Source organism: Parus major, chromosome 2 (assembly GCF_001522545.3).
Source record: "Parus major isolate Abel chromosome 2, Parus_major1.1, whole genome shotgun sequence".
Taxonomy (NCBI): domain Eukaryota; kingdom Metazoa; phylum Chordata; class Aves; order Passeriformes; family Paridae; genus Parus; species Parus major.
In genome coordinates this window covers 120295284-120312356 of record NC_031769.1, presented here as the reverse complement: position 1 = coordinate 120312356, position 17073 = coordinate 120295284, and the positions used below count along the sequence as shown (strand labels likewise).

Genomic DNA, 17073 nt, shown 5'->3' with positions numbered 1-17073 from the left:
TTCCAGGGGTTCTGAGGAGGCTGCTGGGGACCATAGACCAGGCAGGGGACATGGAGAGCTGCTGGATGGCAAGGCCAGGCTGCAAGGAAGCACATCCTGCCTGTTTGGAAATGTTGTGCTTTGGAAGCTTCCCTTGTGTGTCCTTAATTTCAAGGGTGGCTTTACTGCATTCTATGTTCTGATAATCCTAGCTGCAGGTATGCAGTATCTTTGTTCTTGTGTTACTGCTTTGGTGCTTTTTAAAAAAGGTGGTGCAAGTCTGTCTCAAGCCTTTGACTGACTTGGAGATTCATCACAGTCAAAGTCTACTTGCACTTTGGTTTCAATCCTGAAAAATGGTTAATGCCAGTATTGCAAAATCTATATAAAAGCTTCTTTTAATGGCCACCACTTGCAGAAAAAAATAGAATTATACATAAAAGACTCTTTGTCTCCCTCATCAATTTGACCCTGGTCAAAACTTGAAAAAACACTTGAAAAAATGAGATTTTTCCATAAGACTTGTGATGCAATTAGTGGAAGTTTTGAGTCTAAACTGCCTTTACAGTTGAGTACATTTTATAGTTTACAGTTTACTCAGACTATGGCTGCTTGCAAAATTTAGGTCAGAAAAACAAAGATATATATTTAGGGTGGATATTAATTTCTTTCTCTTGAATCAGGACCAAAAAAAAAAAAAACAACAACAAAAAAAGCTAAGAAAGGTATTCTTACAATGTAAATTAATTTTATTCAAAACAGATTAAAAAAACTAACAAAGCTTGCCTAACTACATGAGGTAGTACATGTAGCAAAAGAGAAGGCAGAATATAGTATTCTGAAATATGAAGAATATGAATAAGTTTACAAGTTGGAGTGAAATAAATTCAACAACAGAAACAAAATATACCAAAAATAAAGTTTAACAGCTTTTCAGTCTTAAAGCACCAATACACTTTTCATAGAAAGAAACATATGTATCACCACTACATGTTCTTCATGTACCAGAATATGGTAAAATTAATGTACCAAGCTGTTCGCCATAATGAATTCTTTAAAACTGTGAAGCAACAAATGACATAATTGCCACTTGGCTTCGTACCACTATACTTCCTGGCCTGCAGGAGTATTTGCCAGGTCACAAGGAGCAAGGTTAGCCTTTGTTACCATTTTCTTTGGTTTTTTTGAATATTTACTCCCATATTAATGTTTAGCATATTGATAACATGTATAGCTCAAGGCTATAAGCTTGCAAAATTTTTTGTATGTGTACAGTTCTACGTTTTTTCTGAACCCAAACAGGTAAATTGAAGGAATCACATGGCAAAAATAAAGCATGAGATTGGGCAGAACTGCAGGCTTATTCCTTAATTTCAGGTTTCTGCACTTCTCAATACAAAGGTTTTATGAGATCCTTCAAGGTTATCTATGTCTGTTTCACACGCCCATCCCAAGGCAGTGGAGTATCTGTGAAGGACTGTGCCATAATGAATTATGGTTATTTGAAATAAAGACCTTAGCAGCATCCAATAAATATTTTATTAATCTATTTTAAAAATAAGAGACAGGAATGGCCCAGTCTCTTAAGAATATTTCGTAGAGGAAAGCATGCTAGCATGACCCGGGGCTTCTTCCTATATTTCATATTTCACATTTTATTTCAAAATAGGTATTTGTGCTTGTTGTGATTAGTGTGAAATTGAGAACAATCTAGCTCTTAATTTATGCTTTCATGGCTAATGCTACTTTAGTTCATCAAAAAGTTATATATGTTTTTATTTTACTTTAAGGCATGATTGATGCTATCAAAATATTGGGATGACTTCTTTTATGAACATTGAAAATAAAAACTCAGGCCTCCCTCTGGTATAGTTTCAAGGTTACTGTTAGTGGCATATATAAAGCACCATATAATAATATATTCAGATGAAGAAAACAAAGAACATTTATGAGCTTTGAATTAACTGTAAAGGAGTAACTGCTAAGAAAATATAGCAATATTTAACACAGGATTCAAAGTATTGTTATATATCATTATAGATTTTCAAATTAATTTTTCTCCCATGTTTATTTTTACAGGTTTTTTTCATTAAGATTTATATGTAATTTAAACTTTTTGGTGGAAAGCAGTATACATCTTCTGTACAATAATGTTACAGCTTTATACAAATTTTAGGAATCACAAGAAATGGCCTGTATTCATCTTTTCCAAGTGCTCTGGTTTCACTTGCCTGTTTTATGTTTTACTTGCTAGATTCAAACAACGGCAAAAACTCTGAAAGCCTTGCTTCCTGGAGGATTCTGTAAACTGAAACATAAAAACATTTCTTATGTTATTTTTAAGACCATAAAACTCCAATAACAACTTTTTTAAAATTTTTAATTGTTGATTCTAGTATCTTGCAGCACTTCTTGTTACAACTCATAAATTTATCTATCTAGGATTTCTTTAAAACTGCTACAAATAAAAAAATACCTAAATTTCAATTTTTTTTTTCCCAAACAGCTTAATAGGAACAAAATACAGCATAAATAAAAAATTAAGTAATCTTTTGTGATGAGGGGTTCTGGTTTAAAGAATTGAAGCAAAATACAAAAAGTGTTTTGAAAATAGAGAAAACACACATCTTATGCTTACTATTCTAGCAACTGTATTTGGAGAGAACTTGCAGACCCAGGAGATCACTTGTTTGTTAGCTGCCTATACAATGAAGAATAGATTTCTACAGAGACCTAATGCCTAAAAAAAACAAAGCTTTCTGAATGGATAAATATCTGGCTTCAAAAGAAAATAAAGAAAAACACCCAATTCCAAAGAAATGTTGTTAGAATAAGTATTTCTGTCTTGAAAGTTGGACCAGCACATCCTATTTAATGGTCCATTGTCTTTTCCTTAGCAAACCCTGTCTGAAGATTATCTGGGAAGGAAAGGGAAATGGAGGTGGAAGCAAGGAAAGGCACAACAGACCAGGTTGGTTACAACAGCATTAGAATTCATCGTCTCCTGCTTGACAGAAAACTTGCATGGGACTCTTTTCCAAACTGCTGACTTCCAAAACTTTACTAAGATGATTTATATGCAAATGTATGTGTATTAATAAATACTTTAAAATTTGTATTTATTGATAGTATATAAGATGTATATTAGATACAAAGCATAAATAATGATCAAATTTGCAACATTCTTCCTGTCTGCCTCTCTACTCAAGAAGATTTATATGGAGAGCAAAAATGTCAGTAAGGAAGCACTCTAAGGGAATTAAATGATCACAGAGGAAAGTAAAAAAATATGTAAAATAAGTTATCCATTGAGCAAAGAAAATCTGTATTTTACAAGCTTCCAGATTTGAATGGTCTGAGAGAGAGAAGAGATTCTCCTACCCACAATTAAGAACAAGACAAAAATGCTCAATATTTTCCTACTTCTGAGTTTTCTGCAGAAACCTTTTGAGTTTTTTTCCTACTCAAATTTCTTGAAAAAACTATAGTCTTGTTAGATAACAATCTTTTTTAGTCTAAGAAACAATCTTAGCTTACAGGACAAAAAGAGTGGTACAATATTTTTAAAATTATTTCTCTTTCTTCCTTTAGAACCTGGAGAACCCTTTTGAGGGTTAAATTTAATCTGCAACATCTAGCCATGTGTTATCATCACACAAAGCAAAAACACACTCAATACAGCTAGTGAAATTTCACAGCATCTTCATGTCTTTCAGAAAAACACTGTTAACAACCAATTATTAAAAAAAAAGGATGTCAAAAATATGTTTAAATGACTGTGAATTTTAATGTTTGTGAGTATTAAGTATGATTCAGGATCACTGGTTTGATACCATGTAAATCACTAATGAGCAGTTCATCAGGAACCAATGAACCTGCATCATGGATGTAAATTTTTTAAAGCTCCCGAAGGAAGAAAATGCAATTTTCTTATTAAATATTGCATTAGTTGCAACAGAACCAGCAGAGCAAACAAGAGGTTTACTTTATTTCATAAGCAGCTTTTCAGGGTAATGTATGAGCTTAGAGGAGGCAGGCACCTCCACTACCAGGGCTTCTCCAAAGTCACTGCAGCTGCTGTTACACAAGCTCTGTAAATCACCCCTTGTGGCCTGTTTGGCTTCTGGCACTGCCCCAGGGACAAACAGACACAGTGAAGACTGTGAACCTTATGGAGGTCAAGAGTAAAGTGCAATCTTTGCAAATGGACCCAGTACCTTTCTGAATAGATCCCATTTTGAAAGGAAGCAACATAGACTTTTCTTTTGTCTACTGGCATCACATCAACATAACCGCCCTGGTTTCGGACCACACCAGCGTGCACTGCTGCCCGGCAGATACTGGAGATCTGAGGAGGAGTGAAGAGAAAGATCAGCTTTGCAATCATCCTTTTGTTTCATCATTTTTAAGAAGAAGACAAGTAGAGGCATTTAAACCAAGTCTAGGAAACATAAAATATTTATTGCATGACTAATTTTATTAAACAGTATTTAAAAGCAGCTTCGTTAGGAAGTTAGGCCATTTTATAGGAATTCAAAAAGAGATTTCAGATCACTTTCACCATGATGTGAAAATCATTTATTTCAGGCTATTTCACTTCAAGGATCAGGAAGATGTTTGATTCTTCAGTCTTTCAAAATGAAAGGATCTATCAACCAAAACTGGAAATATCAGTGAAATGATCCATAATTAAAGGGAGCATCACAGTTTTCTATCCAGGCATGGGTAAACACTAAAAGCTAATTAAATGAAGGGTATAATGTGAGCATCAGACAGAAGATAGAGGTCTAACATGAAAGTTGTCTGTGAAGTTAACAGCACTTATAGCTGCTTGAAACTTCTATTTTCTGGGCACGAATTCCCCTCATGAACCCATGAGGAATAAACAATATCCACAGAAGGAATTCTCAGTGACAGTCTTGGTAACGGTAATTTAAATAATTAATTTAAACTTGCAGTACTCTATTACTCTTTCAGCATTTTATTGATTGTCAGAAGAATGAAACTTCTTAGATACTGCAGAAGGTAGGTCCCAATCTCTAAAACATAGCATAGCAAAGTGCAGTTCCAGCTTCAGTGTATCTCCACTTAGAGACAAGATTTTTTGGTGGGAAAAGTTTTCAATGCAATAGGTTACTCCACAAGCAACCTTAAAAAATTAAGCCAATGTAAATATAAATAACTGGTCAAACAGGTCATGACTTAAACAAAAACTGATTTTTTTCCAGTTGTAATTGGAATAATTTATATATGTTATCATAACCATTTTCAATCTCATTTTGCTATACAAATTCAGGAATTTAAATCAGCAATGCTTTTCCTACTTTCATTCTAAGCACAGGACTTGCCAGGTGCACTTATACATCATTTGTCTTTTAATGTTACAATATTTAAAGCAGTAAAGATCTGAAATAATTTATGCAAATGACCTTTTGCAAAGATGCTTTAAAGTTTTTCTTTCCACACTGATGGGCGCAGTTTGTGAATATGTCAGAAAGGATACTATTTTTGCTGTTCTTTTCTTCCTCCCAAGGTTGCAAAACTTTTTTTATACCCTGATCACCAATAGATGCCTTATTGTTAAGATTATAGGACCCTTTATTTATCCATACTGTGGAGCAGCTAAAGAGTAGACTGGTCATGAGCAGTTTTAAATACCCAGGGGAAAAAATGGGCTCTGCAATACAGGATTACAGTCAGAAGACATAAAATATATTTACAAGGAATTAACTACACTGTAGAACTAGAATACTAGTCATTCTATTAATTCCTAATACAATAACACAGCAGTAACTTTGTTTTCAGTTTCCACTGGAGATATAAAAAAAGGCTAGAGGTACAATTGGGGAAAAGAAAGATCAGCTTTTTCACCTCTGTAATAGAAACCAAAATGCTACACCCTTTACATCACGAGATAGGGATATACCTTCATAATCACATTTGAGCATGGCAAAGATACTGGCTGTTCCAAACATTGTTTGGAAGTTTCTAGTCAAGTAAAAAAGGAAAGGAAAATTCAGAGGATGGAGATTTTGTCAGAGAGGCTGACTACTTGTTGGAAACTATCTCCAGCAAAGCACGGGGCCATTGTTAGGGCTGGCACCACAACTGGACCACTCAAGTATGGCTGGGCCAATGCACAGCACTCCAAAGGTGAAGACAAGACACTTAAATAGAATATGTGAAAAAGGAGATGTCAGAAAACTTGGCTTCATGAAGCCAGCTCAGAGGCTATTTTCAGATGAAAAATAAACTGATATTCTAATGCTAAATTCCAGATGAGACTGTAGAATAAATGCACATAGTTTTTGAATAAATGAACAATTAAGTGAGTATATATTCATAATTATCAACTAGTTTTTAGGAATAACTACAAATAAATGTATATAGTTTTATAAACATATACAGAATTTTCTTTTTTACAAAGTATTATCTATCCTTATCTCTCAAGAACTTCTCATTGTCTTGAAATAAGACTATTAGACATGCATCTAAATGGCATCAGATTCCAGCAGTGATGCAACAGTATTTCCTATGCTCAATATTATGTCATCCAGATCACACTTACTTGAACCACTAAGGCTGGCCTCCTGTTGATTTAAGCAAAACAGGATTTCACTAAGTCTATCACAAATTTCACCATATTATTTGCAGTTTATATCAGTATCCTTGTGTCACTTTCTGGAAAACTTCAAAGATTTGGGGTTGCTTCTTTAATTTTGATGAAGAAATTCCAAAGGATATATAAGGCAGTATTTTTAAGGTACTATGAACCCTTCATACAGCATTATACAGACCTGCTTTATTACCTGCTTTATTTATTTATTAGGAGTGTGAACACTCCTAAACTTGTTACTACTTTTAGCAGGTCATAGGATCTGAATATCAAGTCAATTATTTTCCTTCTTCAGATATTCAACAAATACCAGTATCTACCACAGCACAGCATTAGTCTACAAAGGCATTTAAACGACAAGTGTCTTTAACATATCATCATAAAAATATGGAGATAATTAATAGCTTCCTACATCATATTCTCTATATTTTACCATAGCAGAAAATTATGAATATTTTTACAAAAAGTTTCAGGGAATATTTCTATATACGGTTATTGAAACAAAAATAAGTATGACCAAGGTCCTCAAATGGTATAAAATTATATAACTACATCAAACTCTTTAGATAAAAGATATTTGTTGGTCTCTAGATCCTGGAAGAACTAAGGTAGACACACTGAAAAATTCAAATGAATTCTGCTCAGCATATACCTATTTATCTCCTTTACCACTATACTCTCTGTACTACAAACTACTAAAAACATAATCAAGAACATTCAGTGTAAATATCTACCCTGACAGCATCTGAAGTTGATAAGAAGATTCCCATCTCTGTTTTTGTCCTGTATTTTTGTCCATTTTTTCCTAAAAGCAGTATGGCTTCACACATTCCTATACAATGTGTGCAATTGGCACATTATTGGCAATGAATAGATAGTACACCTAAAATAATTTTAAAGTATACCTCTATAACACTAATTGAAGTCACCTGGGACTTCAGCCAAAGAAAATACGTATTTTGAGATTTCCTTCTGTCAAGGTTAAACACAAGCACATCTTCTTTCTCCTACAACAGTCTCTTTTAACTCACTGGGAAACTTTGTAGCCCATAACCGCAACGACAGAGCTGAAAGAAAATCATCTTCCACAAACTGGACTTGCATTGAATCTATTTTCACTGCCCCTTTTATACACCTTAAGGGTCCAGTTCACAAATCAGTTATCTTTCTAAACTGGAAATACTATTCACACCCATGATACTACTTATGGACAAGAGTATTTTCAGGACAAGACAAGATTACTCCTGTAATCTAATGGACATCACTTAGTTTCAAAATGCTGAGGAGTAAATATTTGCATATTATTTACACACATTTCAAAGAACTGGAAAGAATTGAAAAATCATTATTTGACTCTGCTATTTGCCATACTACACTTTTATGACATCCATAAGACTGTTAAAATGTTAAACCCCAGAATTTACTGCCAAAAATATGAACTGCTTTCTCTGTTAGCCTGGCTTCTCCACAGAGATACGACAAAGGAGGGCATAAATTAGAAATCTCTTTTCAGACTTTCTACCCACCTCAGAACTAAACATCCTGCAGAAAAGACGGGGAAAAAGTTGACTAACAAACAGGAAAAAAAAAAGTCTGTTAAAATAATATGACAGTGTGAAATATTTTACACAAATATATCAAAATACTGTTGCAAATACTTAGCTATCCACACAGATAAGAAATATTCAAAATAATGTCACTGTGGACATTTATTTTAAGAGCAATATTTTTTTGTATAGTCTGACAAAAGTTATGGTTGCATCAGGATCTAAAGTGCAAGGGTTTAAATGAGTATACACTGCTAATGTTGAACAAATATTGAACAGTGGGAATTTGATAAAAAATTTAAAGTATGGGTCCAGAGACTGGTGATGCCTATAATGAGTTTCCAAATAACTTTCCATATCTTCAGCATCTGACGACCACTAACTTAAATGGGAGCCTCTGAAAAAGAACTTTTGAAAACATTGTGTAAAACCATCATATGCAGGAAATATGTATATCAATATTCTGTCTTATAGTCACATTATAATTGTTTTCATGGAATTTTGTATCTCATATTTTAGCACAATATAAATCCCTATACTTACATCAGAATAAACTCGTGTGCCAACCACACGAGCGTAGTGTGGATTTGCCTGCATACAGTTGTGAGGACAATACACCCTGAAAGATCAACAACAACCATCACACAGTTAAGAAGAGTATCAGAGGATTAATATATCATGTTCAATGATAGCATTATTAAGTATAAATCAAGTTGATTGTCTGTACATATGGGTCCATAATGATATTTAAAGGCTTTCAGTTCCTGAGGCTTTGACCATACAGGTGAAAGCATTGCTGATGTGTTGAGGTTCATAATGAAGTGCTTAAAATCATACTTTAACAAGTCTAGTCTTCCTTCCTTTGGATGAGCAGATGGTGTTCTTGTTCAGCATAGGTGAGGTAAGTAGTAAAGTCAGTGAGAAGAGAGTCTGTTCATTATTCTATAATTTACCTGATTCTAAGTGCCCTATACAAAATGTATAGTCAGATACCTTCTCAAAAGAGGCAGATTTGACTGAGGACCTGTTTTGATGCTTTGATACTGATAACCTGGTGACACAAACCAATTTAGCAATTTATCATGAAGCTGAGCATTACATACGTGGCTAGAATATAAAACATCGGAAAGTAGTCAGACTCCTAGCTGATTCTGGGAGGTCAGAAACCTTCTAAAACAAACCCTGTCTTTATTAATTGCATTTTGTTAACATTTGAGGAAAACTTTCTCTGTGATTCATGTCTTCTGTAGCTTCAAAATGCACTGGAAAACCATGTGGGAACCTGAGAGTAATACAGAAGGTGTCAGCATCTTATTTTCTAACCGTGATATGCTACAAGGAAGAACCATCAGTTGACTCTAGGTCTACTCTGAGCTATTTAATTTGAATAACAGTGCCACCCTACATGGGATAGCCCTGGGCAAGTGTTCTTCTCTAAAATGTTATCCAGGCTCCAATCAATATCTGGGAAGTCAAATCACTCGGGCATGCTAGAGTCTTGCCAGATGGGTAACTAAAACGTGCTGATAAGAGTCAGGAAATATATTTTTGTCAGAAGGAATCAAGAAGTTGAAGCCTGTTGAAGACCTGCTGATTTATGAGTTGGAAGTAAGAGGGAAAAATGAGTTTGTGTAATCAATGCCATGGCTGATTACTGCTTGTAATTCCCAAGAATTTAATTTTCAGAATTAAGAGCATGCACAGAATCTTGAATGAATCACTACCATTATGAAGTTCCCTAAGCTGACACATCAGAATTTTTAACTTTGTATTTATTTTTTCATTTTCCTAAAAACATAACCTATTTTTCTCTTAATGAAACTAGCTCTAGTTTTTAATAATGAAAAAAAAAAAAGAGAAAGATGGAACATGGAGATTGTACCCATCCATTCCTGTATTCCACTCCTTAGCTTCCCTCTCCACATCTTCCAGCTAGAAAGCCAGGAGTCATAGCCAAACTGCAAGTGAGTCCATGGACCCAAGTGCTACACATGAAGGGATGTTTTCCTAGCAGTTTTGGCTTTGTACTTGTTTCCTGTGTTGGCTGTAGGATTGCTATGAAAGTAATCCTGTGGATATCTTCAGCTTAATTTGTGGTCAATCATGCTACAGTGTATTTACCTTTGACTCATCTATGGTTTTAAGGACTGTTACCAAATTCCTTTGTCAAAATATTGCGGTAGAGGCACCTTTCGAAGAGTTAAAACACAGGCTTCAAAGAAATGGCACAGATATTTAAAATCAACCTGCAGACCAGACCTTACCTAAACCAGATGTATTAATGTTTTTTATCCAGTTTCTCCAGAACTGCCATGCAAATTGGTAACTTCTATGATAATTATCTGAATTTTATCCTTCTATTTTATCTAACAGGTAAATAAATTGAAATAAAGCGTACTTTGTCCAAGGTGTATATGTAACAGACAATGAAAAATGCAAATGCACTTTCATTAACAGTCTTTAGTGTAATAATTTCACTAAGATTAGCAACAGGATCTTAATGAAAAAAAGAGATTTTTCTAATGAAAAAGCCTGCAGATCGTCTTTACCTACTTTGCCTTCTACTGAGTCCAAAGACTAAAATATCACTTGAACATTTCTGACTTCATTTTTACAGCTACTGTTGACTCCTTTCTCAACAACTTAATGTAACTTAAAATAATTGGTAAGTGGCAAAAAACAGATCAACATTTTATTAACATTTTATGAACTTTACCTTGGACAGTGTGAGGCTGGCTTTTTAAATGGGCACAGTTGTTCCACTGTGGTTTCACAGGTGATAGCCTGAACTGAAGAAAATAAAACAAAAACAAGTAAATGTGTGATATTTAGAAAAAACAGAGTAGTGTTGGGCTTGTAAGGAATAAATACTAACCTGTTACTTTAGAGACAGTGAAGGAGTTAGCAGATTGGTATTTTCTGAAGAAGAAATATTAGAAATTATCAGTAAATAACATATTTCAGTGATTTCTTTTAGCTAGAATAATTTGTATTAGAAAATATGGAAATAAACCCAAGAGAAGGCCCCCAGTCAGTTTTTACTTATTACACCCCCTTCTCCCCAGATAAGAATATATTTATTGCAATGACACATTTACTTTGTACTCCCAGTGAATCTGTTTCAAAAATAAGAATGTGTATTAATCTCTTTCAGGAGTTTAGTTTGCTAAGAGAATTCATGATAGGAACCAATTAAGCAATATATTGGTCCCTCATAAAATAGCACATGGTTGCTCAGAAGCTTTCATCTGCCAGAAGAACTCATTCACCTTTTGCTAAAGGTCCATTCCTATAAACAACTGCAACACTGAGAAGAGTTTTTCCTCACAGCCTTTCTGAAACATTTCATTAAATTTTATTTTTGGATCTTGCATCTCCTGTTATCATCAGCATCATTAAAAACCCAGGATAACATGTAAGAGTTCTTTTTTTCCCTGTAAATATAGGACACTCAGATGTATCTGCTTCCTGTTGGTATAAAAAGGTCAGGTACATAGATTATGTTGTTTCATTACAAATTGATGAATGTTTTTATGTTATTCCCCTCATCTTCTATTTTCTTCCTCTTTTATCTCCTGGAATATGTCTCTGATTGTGATATATTTCATCTATAACAAAGAAGCTGATGGTGCCTTTGGCATCCATAAAGTTACTTATTAAAAATTTAAAAAAAAAACAACAAACCAAGGAAATTATTCCCTATTCACCTTTGGAGCAAATTGTTCCTGTGGAGTCCACTTTTTGCCTGCATTGGTTTATTTACTTGTATGAACCATCAGTTTCACACTGCTCATTTATTGGATTCCAATTTGTTTTCACTGATGTAGCTCAGAGTTCTGTGGCCCTAGCAGTGTCAAAAAGTGATGCAGGAATATGACTAACTTGTTGAGACATTCAGAACAGTACTCTATCCTAAGAAATTTCAACTGCTGAAAAAACATTGGTATTACCAATCCTGATAAGAAATCAAAGGAGCTGACATTTGCTGTATGCTGCACTGGACACTTTTCTGTATTCTCTATTCTGTTTTGCAGTAGAGATGAGATTCACTTTATTTATTCTTGAGTAGATTAAATAGTAGTTTATGCAAGGCTCCATCAGCAGACACTGGTGAGAGTCAGGGAGCTGCAAGATATGCCCTGCCTTATTGAAGTCTTTTGAAGGCTTGAAACTTTGGCAAATAATCTTTATTTATCCCATAGCCAAAATAACTAAGTTCCAGTTCTCAGAGGACAGGTGCTAAATACACTATGCAGGCTGGACAATCATACAGTTTTGTTCCATATAGCATAGAAACACAAAGATTTCAGCTGATGGGAAATCAATTGGTTCCAGTTCACAGAGATTTTATAGCTTATCTACTCCTATATTTGTAGGTAAGCTGGCTTCTCATACGTTAGCATTGTTATAATCAATATTTACTTCTCTCCCTGTATCAGAGCAAGTATCAAGAAAAAAAAAAAAAAAAAAAAAAAGAGAAATGTTTGTCTCTATCTTCATTTTTAGGCAGGTAAATCAAACCAGAGTCAGGTCATCAGATGATCCAAAGAAACTGATTGATATCAATGCCTTAAGTGCTACCCAGGTAGACCAAATTATAGGCCACTGAATTTAGTCTGCCGTGTCAATGCTCCTCTCTATGCTGGGTTAGACATATCTGTTGAAAAGAGAAATGATGACAGGTGTCATAGGCTGTGTCATTTGTTTGCACAGCACAGAGTGAGAGCACAGCCTCTGATGATTACCTATCTCCTTGACTCTTGGGTTTACATGGGAGCTAAATGTATCATTCAGAAAAATTTTGTTTTCTTTCAGCTCAATATTACCCCTATGAGCTACACACATGCCACTATTACACATGTACTAACTCTAGACAGAAATAAATACATATATAAATTTTTAAATACAGCATAATACACATACATACAATAAATACAGTAATATAAAGCTCTAAAGAATACATTATGATATAGTGAAGTTTAATTTGCAAATACCAACAATATCATAGATTCAAATATATTAATATTGATGTTTATCTATCATTGGATAATTGCATATGAAAGAACTAAGCATTCTCCATTTCTGTGTGTTGCTTTACTCAGTTTTTCTTTAGCATGTCTACAAATATTTGGAGCTGCTTTCACTTATCAGTCTTAGGGAAGGCACCTCAGAAGTGCAGTACACCTCCAAATTAAGTTTCCACAGTATGGAATATTATTCCATCACCAGCCAATGTAGAAATTGTGTAAAATATTTGTGCAAAATGTCATATGTAAACTTTGGAACTGTAATGATATTACCGAACCGTACAGGAAGAGGTGTATTTTCTTCTTCTTCCATACACACACTACAAGAGGGCCATTTACAAACACAGCCTTTTAATATTATTGCTTAACTGTCATAGATTGCTCTGTCCATGTCCAAAACACATAAAATATTCTGCCAGTATGTGCTAGCTTTTGCCAATAAATATATACTCTTACCAATTAATTAACTGAATACTCCCAACATTATTCAACAACAAACGGTAACTTACTGCCCAAGTCCTCCTGTAAATTACTTAACCTTCTTTCCCATTATTATTGTGCCAACTCTCTGTCCAACATTAAACGCTGGCTAAAGTTTCAGAATGAATACAATATCTCTATATCCACATGCCTATTTATAGCACTTTCATATTCATTATGACAAAAAAGCAGACCAAAATGTTATTAAAAATGTGATCTATTTTGTATGAAATAAAAATAAACAGATTAACATAATACATTTTAATTTTTTTTTACATTTTACATTTTTAATTTTATGGAAAAACTTACCCAATTGACTGAACACCATTTCTGAAAGACTTGATAAAGTAATTTTTCCTCCCTTGTCTAGTGACATCAACCCAACCACCTTCATTGTCTAGAATGCCATAATGTATGGCAGCTTTACAAATACTGGATTGCTGAAAAACAGAGCAGGAAAAGCAGATCCATGTCAGCCAAAAAAGCAGGTTTTAATAACAATGTATCGTTAAAAACTTGGTAGAGAGTCTCCTATGTTTGATTTGGTTCATGTAGGTGTTACTTCAAGCAAATAAACCACCACTTTGCCTTACTCAGAGATAAACTATTCTCATTTTCAGTATACTTGGTCACAATAGCTGTCATTTCCTATGCTGTTTTCCCATTTGTAAATGGAATACTCTCAGCTAGTATTAAGCTTATACACAAGTAGGCCTATCTTACTGAAACAATTTTTACAAGCACACTCACAAATTGCTGTACTCCTCCTTTAGTTGCACCTTCACGTATTTGCATGTAAATATGTGGACAGAAAAAATTCCACTTCTGTGTATGTAAAAATATGGAGTACATTTGTACAGTACACACAGAATAGCAGATGCATATTTAGGTCATCTATGCTTTCTAAAACATTTGGTGCAAGCTTTTGCTTTTGGTGAATGCTGACATCCTCAAAATCTATTTTTAATACGATTTTAACTAGTATGCCTACAGAAAAGACATTTCATTAAACACTGTATTGGTACAAAATCCAATTTAAAAGTATTTACCATTTCATAATGTACACTTCCAATAACTTTGGCTTTGCTATCCAAACAGCCAGCAGGACACTCATACCTAAGAGAATTAAATACAACTTGGTTTTAAATCCTGGGATTACAAAAAGTGGAAATATTCCAGCTCACGTACAAATACAGCCTTTCAGAAAAGTCTCAAAATGACAACTGTAAAATTTACCATACCTATTGCAAGTTGTTCCTTTGCACTGATCTCTTAGCCTTACTTCACATGAAACAATCTGAGCTAAAACAAGCAAAAAGCAAATTCACTGCAATGAATTTAATACTAGATAATTCAATTTTGTTGACCACTTGCACATCAGGTAAATTCCTTACACATTTGCTGTGTGCTTATCACTTCATTTTTCTCACTGTCATCAGTGCCTGTGGAGGCTGAAGGTTGATGTGTTCTTGGCCGGCTTTGCACAGTTTCATCCTGGACTTTGGATCGCTGACGTTCAATCTCATTGGTTTCCTCTTCTGGTTCATGGGGGGAATAAGGTCTTTCTGAATCCTCTGTGTCAGAAAATGGGTTAAAAAAAAAAAATACAATCTCTCAGGAAAAGAAAAAAAAAACTATCAGTTTGGAATGTAAATCCCTTACCATGTTTCAGTAAAATGGCTTTGTTCTCATAAGATGGTGGACAAAAGGAAGAAAGCAAGGAAAACTCTCCACTACTTGATAAGATGGAGAACTCAAGATGAATGAAACACCTCAAGCATGTTTCTGATAGTGAGAAAAGTTATACTTTTTTTTCCCAGCAAATGGAGCACAATTGAAGTACAAAACTTCTCTTAACATTCCTGTTTTAATATTTTTATGCCATCAGAAAATCAATTGGACAAAGAAAATCTCTGTTACACATGGGCAAAATTTTACCAAGTTCACAGATATCATGCAATTAAAGCTTATTTCATAGTAACAAACACATGAAAATGAGACCCTTCTATTCATATATAGTGAAAATAATTCTGAAACACTCATCACTCTATCTACATTTCTTACTTAGAAGCATAAGGAAGCTATTTGGGCACACACATGCAGCTTTATTAATTAAAATTGCTAAATGAGTTGTTCACAGAGTAGAACAAAAAGAAGTAGCAGATTCATAATACGCTGTGTTTCAATGCTACAAATGCTATTCCAAAAACTGTAAGTTAATAATCATCCTAGCTGACATTTTCTTTAATTACTAATGTCTTCTAGCTTTGTTCCTGATTTTTCACACACACCACAGGACCATGTCACTGAGATAATGTTTCCCTATAAACAAATGACTGCATAGACTTCCAGTGCAATTACAGAAAGGCATATAAAGAGCACACAATGAGTCTCCAAATTTGTGAGAACAAATTGAAAACCCTTGAATCAGCACTTATCAGCAGGAGTTCAGCACACTCCATTCCCTCTGGCAGAGCTCAGCCCCACGTATCACAAGCACGTATTCCCATTCATCACAGTAAAGTAGGGCCTAACTGGTCCTTGGGCACACACATAATATATTTTATTCCACTATGTTAAAGCTCAATAAGGAAAGAAATCAAAAGAAAAGTTACATGTCTATTCCTGTTTATACTTGTAATGGTGAAATAGTACATACCTCTATAACAAAGGTTTTCTCTACAACCTCCTCCAAAACTAGGGGGACATGCAGAACAGGGACGGCCGGGTTTATAAGGAGCATGACCCCACCAGTTACCCCTTTACAGAAAAAAATAGCAAAAAATGCATTAATAAATGAGTGTATTAATGTATTAATATTAAACAGCACTTAATATATTGAGGAATAAATTATGAAAAGCAGCAGGCACATAGACCATAACATTGTTCTGATATTTCCAAGTTGCAAGCAATAGGATGAGAGGAAATGGCCTGAAGTTGTGCTAGGGGAGGTTGAGATTGGATATTAGGAAGCATTTTTCACTGAAAGTGTTGCCAAGCACTGGAACAGGCTGCCCAGGGAATTGGTGGAGTCACCATCCCTAGAGGTATTTAAAAGGTGTGTAGATGTGGAACTCAAGGACATGGCTTAATGGTGAACTTGCCAGCGTTAGGTAACTGGCTGGAGTCAATGGTGTTAATGGTCTTTTACAATCTAAATGGTTCTAGGATTCTATACCAAATACACAGGATCTCACTGAGAAGTCCATGAAGCAAAAAAATTAAAAACTAACATAAATTGCTGTAAGATCTTTTCAGACTTGCATAGCAGCATAAGACCAAATTCCTCCACTTCATGAGAACAGGCACCACTCTCTCCCAGATGAAATATTCTATCAAATTTTATCTTAACCATGGGCTTCCTGTTACACCTTCCTTTAAGTCACAGTAAGGAGATACCTTTATTTTTCAGAAAAATATCACA

At 34.5% G+C, this 17073-nt stretch overlaps 1 protein-coding gene across 3 annotated transcripts in view; it reads right to left on the bottom strand.

Moving 5' to 3' along the window:
* Positions 1-920: 920 nt before the first annotated feature.
* CRISPLD1 (cysteine rich secretory protein LCCL domain containing 1) overlaps positions 921-17073 on the bottom strand; it is a 36982-nt gene continuing 20829 nt past the window's right edge. For 2 of the 3 annotated variants that reach the window (XM_019005810.2, XM_019005812.1), the window contains 9 exons: positions 16309-16409; positions 15044-15223; positions 14891-14951; positions 14699-14765; positions 13959-14089; positions 11018-11061; positions 10859-10931; positions 8686-8761; positions 3949-4327 (listed from right to left, as the gene is read on the bottom strand). In XM_019005810.2, the coding sequence (XP_018861355.1) occupies positions 4025-4327; positions 8686-8761; positions 10859-10931; positions 11018-11061; positions 13959-14089; positions 14699-14765; positions 14891-14951; positions 15044-15223; positions 16309-16409 (1036 nt within the window). In that variant the 3' untranslated portion in view covers positions 3949-4024. Of the gene's footprint in view, positions 2288-3948; positions 4328-8685; positions 8762-10858; positions 10932-11017; positions 11062-13958; positions 14090-14698; positions 14766-14890; positions 14952-15043; positions 15224-16308; positions 16410-17073 lie in introns of those variants that run through there. The other variant, XM_015620147.3, reaches the window with a different exon arrangement.